This window comes from Rattus norvegicus, chromosome 3 (assembly GCF_021556685.1).
Source record: "Rattus norvegicus strain SHRSP/BbbUtx chromosome 3, alternate assembly SHRSP_T2T, whole genome shotgun sequence".
Taxonomy (NCBI): domain Eukaryota; kingdom Metazoa; phylum Chordata; class Mammalia; order Rodentia; family Muridae; genus Rattus; species Rattus norvegicus.
Window position 1 is genome coordinate 36,000,442 of NC_141536.1, and position 17,177 is coordinate 36,017,618.

Below are 17,177 nucleotides of genomic sequence, written 5' to 3' on the forward strand. Positions count from 1 at the left end.
TTATTAGCAATGATTGTAAAACCAGATTTTTTACATTTTCAAAAACTTAAGAAACCAACAAATACTACCTCTAGGTGAGCCTTGGTGGCAGGGCTGTGTTTCTAAGCTGTTCTCTCTTTTTCTCTGTCTCTCTCTCTGTCTCTCTGTGTCTTTCTCTGTGTCTCTGTGTCTCTGTGTCTCTCTCTGTCTCTCTGTCTCTGTCTCTGTCTCTGTCTCTGTCTCTCTCTCTCTCTCTCTCCCTACCCCTCACCAACTGTGACTTGTGTACACAGAAGCCATGATAATACCAGTCCATAGCCTTGTTATTTTTCATGTAAACATCCATGAAAAGGTAATTTGAAAAAGTACATAGCTAGCCTTAAAAAAAGAGAGACCCTCATAAAGAATTTGAAGCATGCGTCATCACTAACTTCCCTTGACTGCTATCATTTATTTAGCCTTAAAATAACAAAAATCAGTCAATTATTGGTCTCAGGTACATGACTGAGAAAGCTGCTGTCACCACCTTTTCATGTTGGATTTTCAAAGTTTCAATAATCCTATTCCTTTGTCATACATTTATGTTCCTGTTTCTAGCAACAAAAGTAGATTTGAGTCTGAGATGGTTGGTTTTACAAACATGCACTCCACCTGGAAGGCAGAAGCATTTCATGTAGAGGTCATAGCTGAGTGATTTGGAAAGATGGGATTAGCACCCTATTCCTTGTCTTCCTACTCCCATGCACACACTCCTACCATGACTTAGTTCAAGGGCAGGGAGACGGTAACTAATCTGTGTAAAATCTTTGAAACTTGGAAAAAGCTTTGTATAATCTGTTGGTAAAAAAGACTCAACCGATCACATATCTAGCTTGTGTATGTTTGTCTATACGTGTATTTCGTGTGTGTGTGTGTGTGTGTGTCTGTGAGAGAGAGAGAGAGAGAGAGAGAGAGAGAGAGAGAGAGAGAGAGAGAGTTGGTCAAAATTGGTAAATTCATCTTTGACCTTTATTTAGTCTCCTCAGACGATGATCTCCCTGACCTTTGAACCCAGTCCACTGGCTGCAGACACCGAGGCATGTTATGTTCCTTCTAGTCAGCTCTGCTATGACTCTGCCTCTATAACCTTGAACACAGGCATACAGGTACCACACAGGGAGAAAGACTCCATCCCGCTCGAAGCTAAGGTTTTAAAACCATTTGTGAAGAGGGTTGACTTACATCGCTGAGGGCGTTTCCTGCCGTCTTCAGCTGCCGAAGCAGTGGGTTCTCTGAAGCAGGAAGAACATTGTAGTCTGCTTTCCCTTTATTCTTTTCATAGTCTTCTTTGTATTTTACCTGTAGGATGAAATGAAATAATAAAGTAACTCCGCGGGTTATTTTTGTCCTCTACTCCATTATATCAATTATGACATGGCTCCACAATCAATTTGTCTTTAGAAAAATGGCAGCTTGACATTTTATAACCATAAAACCCACAGAAACTCATAGCAGCAGTACGGAGAGTGCATGAATTTCCAGGAAACTTTTTCTTTTCGTTCATTTATTCATTCAAAAATATGAGAGGGAGTTGATTCTGTGCTTGGCTCTGGGAAAGCCACAGCAGAGAACAGCATATGGTCTCTGTCCTCGAAAGGAGAGAGGCACATAAATATTGGGGCAAAGGAAGAAACACAAATAGTGACAGCACATTGTGTCCCAGATGTCTGCTCCTGCAGAACCTTCAGCCAGGCTTCAACTCCCAGCTGCTGATCGAGCTGCCTGTACATCTTAAAGACAGGGAGCTAGGAGCATCATTAACTTCATGTTTATGCCCTTCCTGTAGTTGTCTATTGAGCAGGCATGTATTTAATACACAGGCAGGACAAGAAGGAGGCAGGGAGGATGAATGGTGGCAACTTCACCTTTTCCTTTCCCTTCCCACCTTGTACTTTCAATTCCAACCAAGATAGAAGTAGGGAGTTGGGGCCTTGGGGAAATGAAAAACCTGTAACCAGGACCATGTCCAGAGTGAGCAGAATGGTAAACTGATCCCGATTCTGACCATGATCTCTAGCCAGAGACTTTTATTTGGTAGTATATTTATTGGATTGTACAACCTAAGTAATTCACTATCTTTTAAAACCTTACCAAAAAAACCAATTGGCTTAGCAGACAATAGCAGGTGATCCACAACTGAGACCCGGATGTGCCAACCCTATTGCTTAGCCAGACTACCACAGAGGCTACTCTATGGGCATGGGAGACCGACATAGCCTTTCTACCTCATGGAATTGTAATCCCCCCTCCCTTGCAAAACAGATTGAGCAGAAGGGACATTCATAAATCCTACAATCCGACCTACCTCCGTTACATGGGAGAATGGTTAAGGCTTATGACAAAGCCATCCCTTCTTTAGCAAACCAGATCTCCCCTCCTTCAAGGGCATCAAGCAGCTGTCTCTCAGCGTCGATTCACTGTTACCTCTCTACTGGGTTTTCCCAGCTGCATGGCAGCATGGAACTTTGTATTCCACCTGAAATATTTTCCTTACCAACTTTTCTTTCAGCTATCACCCAAGCAAACACAGCCAAACTGTTCTGTGGGCTGCCGATGAGGATGCATAAGCAAACCCGGGTAGGAACACTTGGTGTAGGTGACAGCACCGTTCCCCCATTTGCACTTGATGGAACAACCCTGCTACCTTTCAGTTGTGCTCCTCTCTCACTTGGCTGGTATTTTCCCATGGAAGTACATCAGGGTTCTGTGCTTCTATCCACTCTACATCCCTTGTGCTGTGCAGTCTCATGGCTTAACTATCCACATACTAGCATACCCTAATTTTATATAAAATTCCTGTAAGCGTACTTTGAAACTCCAGACACATACAATCAACCAAACAAGTTGATATTTTCACCTGCAAATCTAAAAGGCATCTGAACTGGAACATGTTTGAAGATAAACTCCTGTTTCGATCCCTTTCAATCACCTTCTCCTTCTATATTCTTCCCTGTATCCATCAAGGGAAACCCTGTGCAACTAGCTTCTTAGTCTGTGTTATGGTTTGTATATGCTCAGCCAAGAGAGTGGCACTATTAGAAAGTGTGGCCCTGACAGGAGCCGGATGTAGATCTCTCCTGAGAGACACAGCCAGAATACAGCAAATACAGAGGCGAATGCCAGCAGCAAACCACTGAACTGAGAATAAGTCCCCCGTTGAAGGAATCAGAGAAAGAACTGGAAGAGCTTGAAGGGGCTCGAGACCCCATATGAACAACAATGCCAACCAACCAGAGCTTCCAGGGACTAAGCCACTACCTAAAGACTATACATGGACTGACCCTGGACTCTGACCTCATAGGTAGCAATGAATATCCTAGTAAGAGCACCAGTGGAAGGGGAAGTCCTTGGTCCTGCTAAGACTGAACCTCCAGTGAACGTGATTGTTGGGAGGAGGGCAGCAATGGGGGGAGGGTGGAGAGGGGAACACCCATAAAGAAGGGGAGGGGGAGGGATTAGGGGGATGTTTGCCCGGAAACCCGGAAAGGGAATAACATTCGAAATGTAAATAAATACTCAGGTTAATTAAAAAAAAAGAAAAAAAAAGAAAGTGTGGCCCTGTTGGAGTAGGTATGTCCTTGTTGAAGTAGGTGTGGCACTGTGGGTGTGGGCTTTAATACCCTAGTCCTAGCTGCCTGGAAGCAAGTATTCTGCTAACAGCCTTCAGATGAAGATGTAGCACTCTCAGCTCCTCCTGCACCATGCCTGCCTCGATACTGCCATGTTCCCAACTTGATGATTACAGACTGAAACTCTGAACCTATAAGCCGGCTCCATGTTGTCCTTATAAGACTAGCCTTGGTCGGGGCTGGGGATTTAGCTCAGTGGTAGAGCGCTTGCCTAGGAAGCACAAGGCCCTGGGTTCGGTCCCCAGCTCTGAAAAAAAAGAACCAAAAAAAAAAAAAAAAAAAAAGACTAGCCTTGGTCATGGTGTCTGTTCACAGCAGTAAAACCCTAACTAAGACAGTCTGAAAGCTTTCTCTGATCCAACCCTTCAACAAATCAAGTGTGCTCCATTTCCTAAATATTTCTCACCCCTTGTCCTGCTGGTATCTTGACCCAAAACACAATTGCCTTACACTTTCTAAGTGATGGACTCTTCCTTCTTTCTCCCCTCTGACAAAACCAAGTCTCCAGGAAAGCCATTGGTCAAACAAGTTTATTTGGCCTTGACATCTATGCTTTTTATAAAACTCATACCACTTTAAAATGTCAAGGAAGAATCCCTTTATCAAAGTGGGCTTCTGGTCTTATTTGTGATCACCCACTTGTAAGAACACAAGAGCAGTGACAGTGTTGAGTGTGAAGCACATGGCTTCATATAAAGTTGCCAGGTATCTTTTTTCTGGTGGACGTACCGCTAGCTAAGATAATTCCCTTTATGTTGTTGGCCAGCAAAAGGCCCTCCACTCCATGAAATGAATGAAAGTGGCTATTAGTTGCTGCTAAGGATCCTATTGTAATTGCAACACATTTTTTTTCTGTTTTAGGCATTCTGCTATGCACTAGTCTCAGCTTTGGTACTTTCCCTAAGAATCTACGCCACCACCATTTTTAGTATCTACCCAGGCAAGAGTTCTGAGTCCACCCCATTAAAAACACGAAGAGCAATGGGAAGATGGCATACCTTGCTCGCGGCAACCCCAGCCTGTTTATTCATTTTATACTCAGGTGTTTCAGTCTGCATGAAGTAGATCTGGTCTTTCATGTTCTCAAAGTCTTCCTGATACTTCCTCTGTAAGACAGTAAAGAAGCTTCAGAATAGCTGTGGAGACAGACTTCTACCCCACTGTGTACTGGGCAGAACCCCTCAAGTCTGCATGTCCCCTCCCCCTTCGTTTAGGCCAGCCAGGTTTTGATCAGAGAATGCAGGGGCATTGCCAAAATGGTTCCCAGCTTAACAGAGGTCTGGACAATTAGAACAGGCTGAGAGAAAAACTGGAAAGGCCCACTGAGAAAGAGGTCTGGAAAGCCAGAACAGATGAATGAAAAAAATTAGATTTCTGTTTTCCACTGAAGCTAAATCAATCAATGTTATACTACGTTTGATGTTAGCCAAAAGGCCAAGAAGCGATCAATGTTATAAATGTACAGTTTTATTCAGTGGGGGAAAGAATAAAGTACAAAGAACCTCTTTGACTCATGCTAACTGTACATTGCAATTAGTGAGAGGGTCTCGCCAGGTTGTTCCTATGAAAATTAAGGTAGAAACTATGTGATTTGGTCAAGATATTATCTAGGATTCTAGAATTCCTTGAGATGTTTCAAGCAGCTGGAAATTGTTAGAGAAAGGGCTACCCTCCCGGGACATCTGGCCCTGGCTCCTGGCTTACTGTGCTGAGATTGTCTGCATTCATTCTCGCTGTTGCAATTTCAAAGCATGGTGTCTCACTCCATTTTCCTTTGACTTTCTTCTCATAGTCTTCTTTATATTTTTGCTGGAGGAGTAAAAAAAAAAGAAATTAAACAAAAATGAAATCCAAGAGATGACAAATAGGAATTGAGTATAGGATGCTATTAACTATCTTGATGATGTTCATATTAGATCTTCAATAAATATCTCCAAGTTATCTTGCACTCTAGTCTATTGACTCAGTCAGAAAGTTGACGTAAGGGGAACAAAGAGAGACAAGAAGACTGTCTCTCATTGCTAACCTTGGGGACTTACACTCTAGCTCAAAATGTGCTGTGTAGAAGTTATCTTACTACTGACCCAAGACACATAGTTGTGAATTATCTTGGCTCCTGTGTTCTTGGAACAGAATTAAGGTATACAACCCAGATCTGGGACCACGAGGCAAAGCTAGAACAGGGTTAGAGTGATTCTCCTCCTTGGCTCATATAGCTATGCCAAAGACATCACCACTGACTGTCGGGTGGCTGGCATGCACCTATACCTCCACCACTCTTCACGGAAACAGAAAGTCCTTCACTGTTATGCCATTAACTCAAGCTCTGATGCACAGAACCAGTGTAAAAGGAAGTATAACTTTCCCCCAAATGCCCTGTTTCCTGTTTTCGCACGAGTCAATATGCTAATTCAGTAGGCCGCTTTTATAGCTGTCCATTTTAGATCTCTGGATTTTTAGTGTCCATAACTGGACACTCTCATTATTAAAGTTTTGCCTTAATGTTTCAACACTTCGACTTTCTCAATCCCAGTGTTTTACACAGAACATTGCTAGAAAGATGAAGCAAGATCATAAGCTAAAGATGGTCTGTATGTCTGTGGCACTAAACAAATATATGGTGCAATAATTATAAAGATGACAGCTAGTAACATAAGGAAAATGGAGAAATTGTAAAATGTACAAGAGAGAGGCAAACAGACAGAAAGAGAAACTGAATTTGGCTAAGACTCGAATCTGCCTTGTATTCCCCGGAGGCCGATACAGGGGGATCTTGAGATCAAGCTATCCTGGGTTACATGCAAAGACCTGACCTGAACAGACAAAAACAGAATGTAATCTAAATTAGACCAATAACTAATTCAGGTGCCCTCCTATGGTGGTTTGGATGAAAACAGTCCCAATAAGTCTCAAGGGGATTGGCTCTATTAGGAGGCGTGGCTTTGTTGGGGTAGGTGTGGCTTTGTTGGGATAGATGTGGCCTAGTTGGAGGAAGTGTGACACGACTGGTGGTGGGCTTTGAGGTTTCAGATGTTCAAGCCAGGCCCAGGGTCTGTCTCTCCCTACTGCCTGCCAATCCAGATGTGGAGCTCTCAGCTACCTCTCCGTCACCATGTCTACCTGCGTGCTACCCATCATGCACCCCGCCATGATGATAATGGACTAAATTTCTGAAGCTGTGAGCAGACCCAATTAAACGTGTTTCTTATAGAGAGGTGCCATGCTCACGGTATCCCATTACAGCAACAGAAACCCTAACTAAGACGCCTCCTCTGCTGAAGTAAATCCCCAACACAGAATGAAAGTGAATGAATTGATTTGGGGATTTGCCAAGGCTGTCTGTAGCAGTACTTCTAATCTTTCGGGAATCAGGTTTCTTAAGAATCTGATAGATGAATAAAGTACCCATAAACACTAAAGCTTCCAAAGTTTGATTTGAGCTTGGTGGCAGATATCTGTTTATATAAACAGAGCATACCCAAGACCATGGCAGCCTGGGCCTCTGTGGTTGGGTACCTGGTTGCTGGATGCAATGGCTACCATGCACAATATTTCTCGCTATATGGACTGGTATTTTTGATGCACAATAGACACTAAGAACTTGGAATCTGGGTAAGACTTGGATAACTTTTGTCTCCGTGGCCAAACCCAGTGACCTTCGGTTACAGACACTCAGCTCAGATTAGTCTACAAGGTCAAACTTGGGTGGGCAACTCTTTCCAAGTACCTAATACAGTGTCACCCTCTGCAAGCAGTGTGCAGTCCAAACAGACCTAACACGAAGTTATTCCAGAAGCCCTACTTCTTAAGATGCAAAGGGACAGGTTGGAAAATAACTTTAATATATCTTACTTAACCCAGTAGATCCAAACACTACCATTCTAGCACACAATCGGTGTAAAACTGGGCTATTTTACATTTGTCTTTACTTCATGGTAAGCATTTAAGATCCAGTATATGCGTCCCATGTGAAAGACTCTCAGTGTTAGGGAAACAGATACACATATGTGCCCTCTTCCAATTCATACATCGAATTCTTAGCTCCTAATGAGATGGCACTTCTTTCTGACTTGCAGTTTTCTGAGACTTTGAGAAGCCAAAGTCTGCTGTTTAATACACTCTGCATATGACTTTATTGTAGGAGTCCAAGTTCCCTAATAATTTCGGGAGTTTTTTTCTAGTCATGTTTTAAGAGCTCTGTTGTCAGCTTTGTCTAAAGGCCGCTATATTGAAAAGCACACCACGAATTTCATTGGCAGGCCTAAATTGTTGTGGAGAGTGACACTGGGAAAGTTTGAAAGCGACCTTTAAAAGTCACTTTCAAATGTCTGTACTGCATGCTCAAATTAGATTTAAAAAAAAAAATTCTACTTGAACTGAGATAGTCCTTACATACAAATTAAAAATGGATTGTTTTTAAATGACCACATGGAAGACAATGTCTCCCAAACAACCTTTCTGTTCTATCTTTTCCTCTGTTATAGACACATCTAGAAGCCATTCCAATATGCAAAGTTCCCCAGTTAATCTCTCCTCAGCCCTGGGGGAAAGGTTGCCAGTGTCCTCATTAATTTTACTATACTTACACAGCCCTTGGGTTTTACATTCAATACTCATCAAAACGAGAAGCTAAAAACACTTCGGGGGAGATGACATCATTTCTACCTTTTTTTCCCCTTCTCTATTCAAGAGCCTACCTCTAGCAAAAAACAACAGAAAAATAAGAACCTTGACGTTCAGTCAAAACTGAAGCAGAAGAGGAAACTGAGTCTCAACTTTCAGAGGAAAAGAAAGGTACATGAACGTAGCCAGGTCTCAGAAGGTAGACTGACAGGACCTTGTTACAACAGGACTAGCTCGGCCTATGGACCAGCCGAACATTTGTCTCTGCATTCCTTGCCACAGCTGCACCTTTCCGAGTTACTTTATTTGGCTAAATATAGGCAAAAGAAGCAGCCTGCTAGGTCTTCAAAGCTCTCAAGTGCTGGCCCCACCATTGGCCGCTGAGCCTTGTCTGAGAGTTCACTCATACAGTCTGTCCATATCTGATTGAGGATGCGGGGGGGGGGGCGGGGGGGTATAAGACTTCCGGGGTGTCTCCCCATCCCCCAAGTTAAACCACAGCCACCACAGAGGGCGTAATAGTTAGTCACTGACTGGGGTATCTTTCTCAGAAAATGTCAAGTGGCAATAAGGCAATAAGCTACCTTATCAAGGGATGACTGTGACATTTAAAAAAATCACTGAGTCATCAAGTTTACTAACCACTGAAGTCATTTATGCGATTAGCACATGGGCTGCTTTTGGTGTAAGGGTTTTTTGGTGGGGGCAGGGCATACGCAACAATACCCTTAGTATTTGTGTCTCTTCTTGAAGTTCACCACCGTCAGCAGGATTTTTAAGAGAGACAGGGCTCGTCCACCTCTCTGCACTTACCTTGCTCACTTGGTTGGTTACTTTCTTGGCAAATTCCAGATCAGGAGGATCAGGCAGGGATGTGAACTGAGTCTGCTGCTCAGTGAGTCCTTTTTTGTAGGCAATCTGACAAAAAAAATAAAAGGCAGGAATGTTCACGTGCATTTGAAAAAGAGCCCTTGTTTTCATAAGGCAGCCCTTTTCACACCGCCAATGTTTTCTCTCGAGCTTTAGCTGTTGTGTACTGTCTAGCCATGACTGTCCCCTGGTTTACACAACTGCCTCTCAGGACTCCCACTCACTTCAGTTTCTTTGAGTCTTCTTCCTTCCCAAGAATGCTCGGCCCCTCCACCTGTTTCTTTGCAACTGTCTTCACAGCATCCCTGGAAATGGCCAGGTTTCTCTTCGCTAACGTCTTCAACTCTCAATCATGCCTTTTCCTCATACCTACTTAGCCATGCCCACTCCTGGACAACCTAATTACATATCATTCTGTTCCTTTACACAGAATGCTGAGTGGTAAAGAGGAGACTCACACACACTTACTGATGGGATGGTGCTAACATGATAAGGGGGGTTAAGAAGGGCGTATGTAAGAGGTGTATGGGAGTAAGTCTTCAAGCCAAAGCACCCAAAGTGAACTCTATAGGTTGTCTACCCAATTTTCTGTTTTGTGACCTGGGGCTTGCTTGGGCCTCTGTGTCTAGCACTCTGACTTTATGATGCCCAACTGCCACTTTGTCTTCAGTGAAACTTGAACACCCCATGATGTGTCCAGACTCCCAGAAGCAGGACTCAACTCCAGAACTTCCGTAAGTCCTCAGTCAACTCAATGCTACTCCAATGGTCTCTCTTGTAGAGAAAGGAGGGGTTCTACACTCACAGTTTATCTCTAACCTTCTGCTCTGGCTCTAAGAAGCAGTCCTCCTGGGCCTCCAGAGCTTTCGGCCATCTCCTCGCTTGACTATTGTACAGAGCTCCATCAGCTGTCCCCGATACATCTCACAGCTTCTCTCTCTCCCTCCTTATTACCTCCTTCTTTTCAGCCTATAAAAGCTTCTATTGTCTTTTTTAAAAAAAAAAGGGGTCTGGTATACATGAATCACAGACTCCCTTCATCTCTTTTCTCCTTTCCTCCCTGCCTTCCTGAATCTTCTAACTTGTGGGCGTGGTCAGTGACCGACTCCAGCAGAAGTCCAGACTTGAATGTCATCTTCCCAACTCTTCTATCACACAGTTCCTTTCCCTCAACATGACAGCATTCTTATTTATCTTAGAAAATAAACTGGCTCATTCCAAGACCACAATCATCTTATACTTAACCAGGTCTAAATGTCTCTTAATAATATCAACTTAGTACTTATAACATCAGCTCTCATGACTACCATCAAATTAACTGGGATATAAAGACTTTTTATTAAAAAAATGGATAATATGTATACATTCCCCTGCTTAACTTAAAGTACATGAAAACTTTATTTTAGGTAAAAGGAGAGTGGACTTTTCCATGACTGCTAAGTCCTTAGGGAGAAAGTAGCATTCAAACAGGAGAAATGTTTATCAAGTGTGACAACCTGTCAAAAAGTTCCCGAGAAATCAGATCACCCAGTCTCCATTTTTTTTTCACAAACAATGCTCAGAGTTCTGTCTGCTTAGAATTCTGGGCTCCAGATCAGTTTAAAGACATTCTTAATCTTAGCAAACTGTTTTGTCTCTATTTAGGTAACAGGAAAGCATGGAAAATAGTATTTAAGGCGATGCAGTAATAAGGTAGAGAGAGAACAAGAGTGACTAATATAAGGCCCCTGGCTTGAAGGCTACGTGCACACACAGGAATCTGTTCTGTAGACAACGGCTCGCCCTGGTCTCTGAGCTAGTGACTGTAACAGCTCATGTTGCTAACGATGGTATTAATAGCCATACTAGTAATGTGATACTTGGTGCATACTTGGTCAGCAGTAAAAATAAAAGCTGTCTCCCAACTGCACTAGACTCCCAACTCCCACTCTGACTAGAGTGGAGATTTTTAGTTCATTATTGTAAGTTCTTGTGTTCATTTTTGTGATATCTCAGAAGCATACCTCTAAGTGGTATGGGGCCATTTCTTAGTCATTGTTTTATGGGAAAAGGGAGGCATGCAGAGAGTGTCTTCTTGGTCCCTTCATGAGCTCCCTGTGCTCTCTTCATGATATAGCATTTCCAGACTCCCCTTCGGCCTCCCTATTCCCTCTTGTGCTGGCTCCTTTCTAGGTGTCCTGCAGTTGAGTGTCCTCCAGGACTCTGTCCTCGATTGTTGCCCTCATACATTTCTTGTCTTCAGCTATCACATTTATTCTGACAAGGTTTAAACATTAAGTTTTTATCCGGATCTCATGTCTATGAGATGTTCACAGCCTCAGCATCTACTTTAACTATAAAAAGCCTCGATCCAAACACTTCCCTGTCATTTCATACCTGGTTCTTTCTCCACAATACGTATGTTTAAACACATGCGTTATGTGATAATAAACTTTCCTATGGCTCTGTTCTCTGTCTCCAATATCCACCGTCATTAACACGTAATATGTATTATCTTAGGATTCCTTTCACTTTGCTCCTTCTATGGTGCCAAATTAGAGTTCCGTGAATACTCCCAAGTTCGAGTTTTCCCTTGCTCTGACTGCCAAGGGTCTCTTCGGATTCTACCTTGTTCTGTGGTCCTCATTTGCACCTCAGGACTATTTGTTGTCCAAATCTGTGCATCAGTCTGATCCCTAAGGTCCTGCTCTAGCAATGTAATAGGAACCCTACAGATGAGGCACCCACTCACATTGTTTTCTAACACCCCAGACTCATGTCACCCTTTCTCTTTGGTCAGGAGGTTGCTGCACCTGAAATGTATTTCTTCATCATCACCCATATTTCTATCATTTCTCATGTGTGTCCTTTCTCAAAGCCATAATCAGATATTTCTGGTCTTTCTACTTTTCTTTGACATACACTACTTTTATCTTGCCAGTGTGATATTTTAAAGGAAAAGGATGAATTTTCACATCCTACTCTAAATTCATATGTAATAAAATTTCAATAAATAGTTATTTAGGATGTGATCAGGACCTGTACTATGAACAAGGCTTGTAGTGGGCTTAAGAGCATTTATCTCATGTCCTCTGAGATTCCTTGTCCAGGGACAGGCTGGCCCCTGACACCACGACAAGAAAACAGAACATCCAATGGGTTCCTTCTATAGGCAGAAGGTCATCCATTTCCAACCACTTTTGCTATTGTTTATGCCATGATAGGAAGTGCCTGCAGTGGGGACAGAAAGCCAGAAGCTCATCCATATAACACTCTCCCTATAAGTCTCAGTCAGGCATAAATGTTCCAGAAAGTTTCTCCAGTCATTCGTGCTGGATGTTGTAAGCACCAAAGTTGATGTTCTGCTGCCTACCTGCTATTTACTATTTGTTCCTTCACTTTTTTTTGCTATCCAATACATTCATTCATTTGATATATATAAAAAAAACACAGATATCATTGTAAGTTATTCATCAGCCAGACTGTGTCCTCATCACGAAATTGTGACTTTGTGAGATACAAAACCAAAATGTTTATCTTAAAAGACAAGCAGGAAGTAATACATTCTAAAATTGATGTGTGTTAGGTGAAATCAAAGTCCCTTTCTGATTTCTTTCCTAACCTGCCCTATGGAAATACCAATTTATATGAGTTGAATTTTAATCAAAAGTTGGATTAAAACAAATCCATTAGAATTTGCAGGTGGTAGCAAAGAAAGGCAGCAAACATTGGACCTCAAAGTTAAAGACATTGTGAAATGGTGATGTTGATTCATCTAGGGCCCTGGCATCTACTGGAAGTAAATCTCATGTAAGTCTGAACTGAACTGAACTTGCTTTGATAATTCTACATTGAGTTCTTCTAGACGACAACTGAACATCAGGGAACAGGCCATTTCATAATGCAGCTCTCTGCCAAAGACTGGATCTTTTGGAAATCTAGAAGGTTTCCAGTAAATCCAAGAAGGAAGAAAACAAACCCCTCAATACAAGGGCATGGGACTCTTTGCTGTGGTTGGTTCCAGTGCTGAAAATTTTAAGGCCTTTTGAAGTTTCTCTAATATACTACTTTCAAAGCTTAAGACATAAAAGTCCTGACAAGTGGCCTGCTGGTTTTTTTACTAACTCTGAAAATGGTCCCTACATAAGGCATTTCTGGACTCTCTCAGTGGGATACACTCTGTAAGCAGGTCTCAAGAGTCCCCATGCAGAAGAGAGAAATATCTCATTCAGGGGACGGTGGATGGTGGGGCAGAGATAATTACTACGAAGTGACTGTGTACCCTAAGTAAACTCGCAAAGGGAGGGGTGTGATTCCAACGGCTCTTTTTAAAAATGCCACTCCTCCATCACCACAAAACAACTTTGAGCTAAGGGGGGAAAATGATACATGGTTTGGTGGGAAGAACGTTTGCCTTGAGGTTTAAGTCTAGATTCTGCCACTGCTGATGTGAGCTCAGGTTCCTCACATCAAAGAAAAAGGGATTGGCGAAATTATGTCTAATATAAAGTATAGATTATGGCTGAGATAAGGACACATAATAAATTTTGACTCTAGTTGTAGTCCTCTGTAATAATGACGTTGGATCTTTCTTAAGGACCTAAAGACATGGCCCAGGCTTTCCCCACCCCACAGTCAGATGGTACCCAGTGTCCTCCACTTACATCACTAAGTGCTTTCTGGGCCTGGGCGACCCTCCTCAGCTCCGGACTGTCATTATAGGGATAAAACAACCCTTTGTCCGCTTCCCAGTCTTCAGTGTACAGTTTCTAGATCAGAGAAAGGCAAGGAACATTGAGAAAACAAGCCATACACGAAACACATCATTTGACCTCCACCGCTGACGTGAGGCACCTAGGGCAAGGTGACAGCCGAGGTCAGGGAAAGTCACAGACAACCTTCCCCTTTCCATCCAGTCCACATTATTTATTTTAGTTAGTAGCTTGCCCTACTTCTGAAAAATCTTATTTTTAGACGTTGTCTCTGACTTCGCCTGCCTCCTGCCTGAGGGACAGGGAAGTCTTTCCCCCAGTTTCTATCATAAAACAAACTTCTAATTAGAGTGAGAGCCAGGGATATCCAAAGAACAAATGACAATTTAAAAAAAAAAGACACTGCTTGGTCAATTTCCTAATCGGTTCCCCGGTGTGTCTTAATTCCCTCCATGTTGGGCCCCCACCCACAGTTTCAGGTTCTTCAGGGACTTTCAGCCACTCTGCTCAAGCATGCTCCTCGAGAGGATCTGAGGGTCCTCCTTGTCAAGTCACAGCCCCACACAAGTCCTGAGGCTACTTGCAAAAACACTGAGAAACTGCGTTGCAAGTCGTTGAAAGTTCAGCAGCTATGGCTCCAAGTGTGCGATGGGACGTTAGAAAGAGCTAGCCTTCCTCACCTTACTGAACATGGCTGTGTTCTTGATGGCTTGGACAAGTTCAGGGGCATCAGGGGGAAGCAGGTACTTATCCTTGGTGTCTTCCCAGTTCTGCTTGTATAAAACCTAGAGAGAAAACAGGTGGACTAGGGCTTGACAGACAGAACAGTGACGTTGGCCTCACACAAAAGTAGCTGATGGGTTAGCAGGAAAGTGTTGACCATGGCAACATCCTCGTATTCCCTCTCAGCATTAGTAAGCTTTTACTAAACACCACCCACCACCTAATGATTCCGATTTTCAATTCCTTTCAAAGACTGCGATCAGCTAATTAACTCAGTTTTCTTTTGACGTACATGATATTCTAAAGCTCTTATAACTAGCTACCCACATTTGAATTTGGAAATTTCTCATAAAAAGTTTGCTTTCTAAACCCCTTTAAAAATAAATAAGATAGCCTGCTTCTTTTTTGAAGGAAAATGGAGGAGTAGATCTGGGGTGGGGGCTGGGAGGAGTGAGGGAGGGGAAACTGTAGTCAGGATGTAATGGATGTAATGTATGAGAGAATAATTTTTTTAAATTAATGAATGAATGAAAACATACTCAAAAAGAATAAAGAAAAAAAAGAAAATTTCAATGCCAACATCTGGTAACTTACAAATCTATTTCAAAGTTTAAACAATAAAACCTTGGCTTTCATCTTGCAATGAATGAATGAAAGAATAGATAGATAGATAGATAGATAGATAGATAGATAGATAGATAGATAGATAGATATCAGGACTGTATTTTATTTTTTGCAGCACCTTACCCCCACCCCCATTAGAGTAGCAAATGCCTCTTCAGGTAAGTCAAGAGATCTTCAATCCACCCCCCCACCCCCACCCCCAGCAATCTACAGGCCACTTCAGTCCTCTGTGGAGCCTGCTGTTGCGTGTAAACATCCAGTTCACACTCTCTGTGAGGAGGACTGTGGCTCTTAACCCACACCGAGATGGATGCTGTGCACGCTGTTGAGTATCCCAGGGCTACCCATCCACGTGACCTTACCTTGCTGACTTGCTGCGACACTTTCTTAGCATGTTCAATATCTTTGGCTTTTTCGTCCACATGACAGATAGTTTTAGCAACGTCTCCATCCATTCGATACTTAACCTGCAGAAACGACACGCGCCTGAAGTTCATGACGGGCACGGACGCATATCTAAGGCTCTTACGAGTCAGAAACTATGTCTGCAACCCAAAGCCTAGATCCTGAATCTGAGCTAGGAAGAGCCACAGAGAACCTGCAACTACTATTGGTCTGCTCTGCTGGCTGAACTTCCAGCCTGAGGCTTCTCTCTGTTCTCCATGTGGAAGACCGCTGCCACTCAAGACGTAATTGGAAGACAGTCTCGTCTTTGATTGCCAAGCCAAGGTTTCCAAAGTCTCTCTGGATTCACTCGCAGCAAACATGATGCCGTATGTAGATGTCTGGACTAGCTCAGAGTGATCCGTCTCCTTGTTCCCCCTACACTTAGAGCCCCAGGATCCCAGAGCCAGGCATATTTACACAGTGCTCCCTCCTTTAATCGAGGAATGAGGATTGAAGCCCACCTCACTGAGTTGATCCTGGACTTTCTTGATTCTGCGAAGTTCTGGAGTATCACTTGTGATGGCGTATGGCTGTCCCTTTGCTTTCTCGTAGTTCTCTTTGTATTTATTCTGAAAAGAATATTAGATATTAAGCCCGGAACATGACCAGGCAGCAGCAGAAAGTTCAGGCAACACACGCATCCTCATCTGATTTTTTTTTCTTTAAATCCTTTAAGGAATAACAATTATCAGCCGCAACAGCTTCCGTCCTGTCCCACATTCTCTCCGCAAAAACTAAAATAGATTCGGTAATTGTTCCCCCTAAACAGGAGAGGATCCTGGAGAGTTGTTATATAGACAATTGTCTTGGATACGCCCTAAAATAATTCTCTTGATTTTCTCTTTTTGGTTGCATACATATACAAAAGCCTGAATATCAATTAGTCTAGAAAACAAGTTAGGCCTGAAAAGATTTAATTGCTAAGACAATGCAAAAATACTCACTTTAGAAGCTGCAGCTGAACTGCAGTGGTTACAAAGCTACGGTGCCAGCTGAATTAATGGGAAACCTGAATTATGGGCTATTTTATAACGATATGCAAAGTTATTATTTCTGCTAGCTATTCAGTGGAGCCTTGCTTTAGTAATAACATGCATCATTTATAACGATCAAGGCCCTCAAAGAATATTCTTGAGTAGTCAACAATTTAAATTACACTGCTGATTTGGATACTAACCATGGGCAATCTGTGGGGGGTTGCCAGCACTCCACTCAGAATACCAGAAACTCCAGGTTCCTAATGCCCAAATTAATAAGACTATATGGCAATAAATTAATGAGATAATTTTGTCCTTATTGAACACTGCAATGAGAAGGAGGCAAGAAAGTCTTGTCTAGAATCTTTCATGTTAGATCATTCAAGGATCCGAATTAGAAAATTTACTTCATTATCCTCAGGAGTTGATACAACCACAATAGAATCTTTAGAGGCCAAGCACACATGGAAGCTTTAGGCATTGGTTTCGATCCCACATAATTCAATGTCCCTCTGAACTACAGCTCATTTCTTCAAGCATCCAGAACACGTAGGCTCAAGCTAGAGAGACCTTAG

The 17,177-nt window shown here is 42.6% G+C and overlaps 1 protein-coding gene across 51 annotated transcripts in view; it reads right to left on the reverse strand.

The window, feature by feature from the left end:
* Positions 1-17,177, reverse strand: part of Neb (nebulin) — a 197,819-nt gene that overhangs the window by 173,229 nt on the left and 7,413 nt on the right. For all 51 annotated transcript variants that reach the window (NM_001419519.1, XM_087651606.1, XM_087651601.1 and 48 more), the window contains 8 exon segments: positions 1,201-1,317; positions 4,646-4,753; positions 5,352-5,456; positions 9,084-9,188; positions 13,784-13,888; positions 14,512-14,616; positions 15,541-15,645; positions 16,087-16,194. In NM_001419519.1, coding sequence (NP_001406448.1) covers positions 1,201-1,317; positions 4,646-4,753; positions 5,352-5,456; positions 9,084-9,188; positions 13,784-13,888; positions 14,512-14,616; positions 15,541-15,645; positions 16,087-16,194 — 858 coding nt within the window.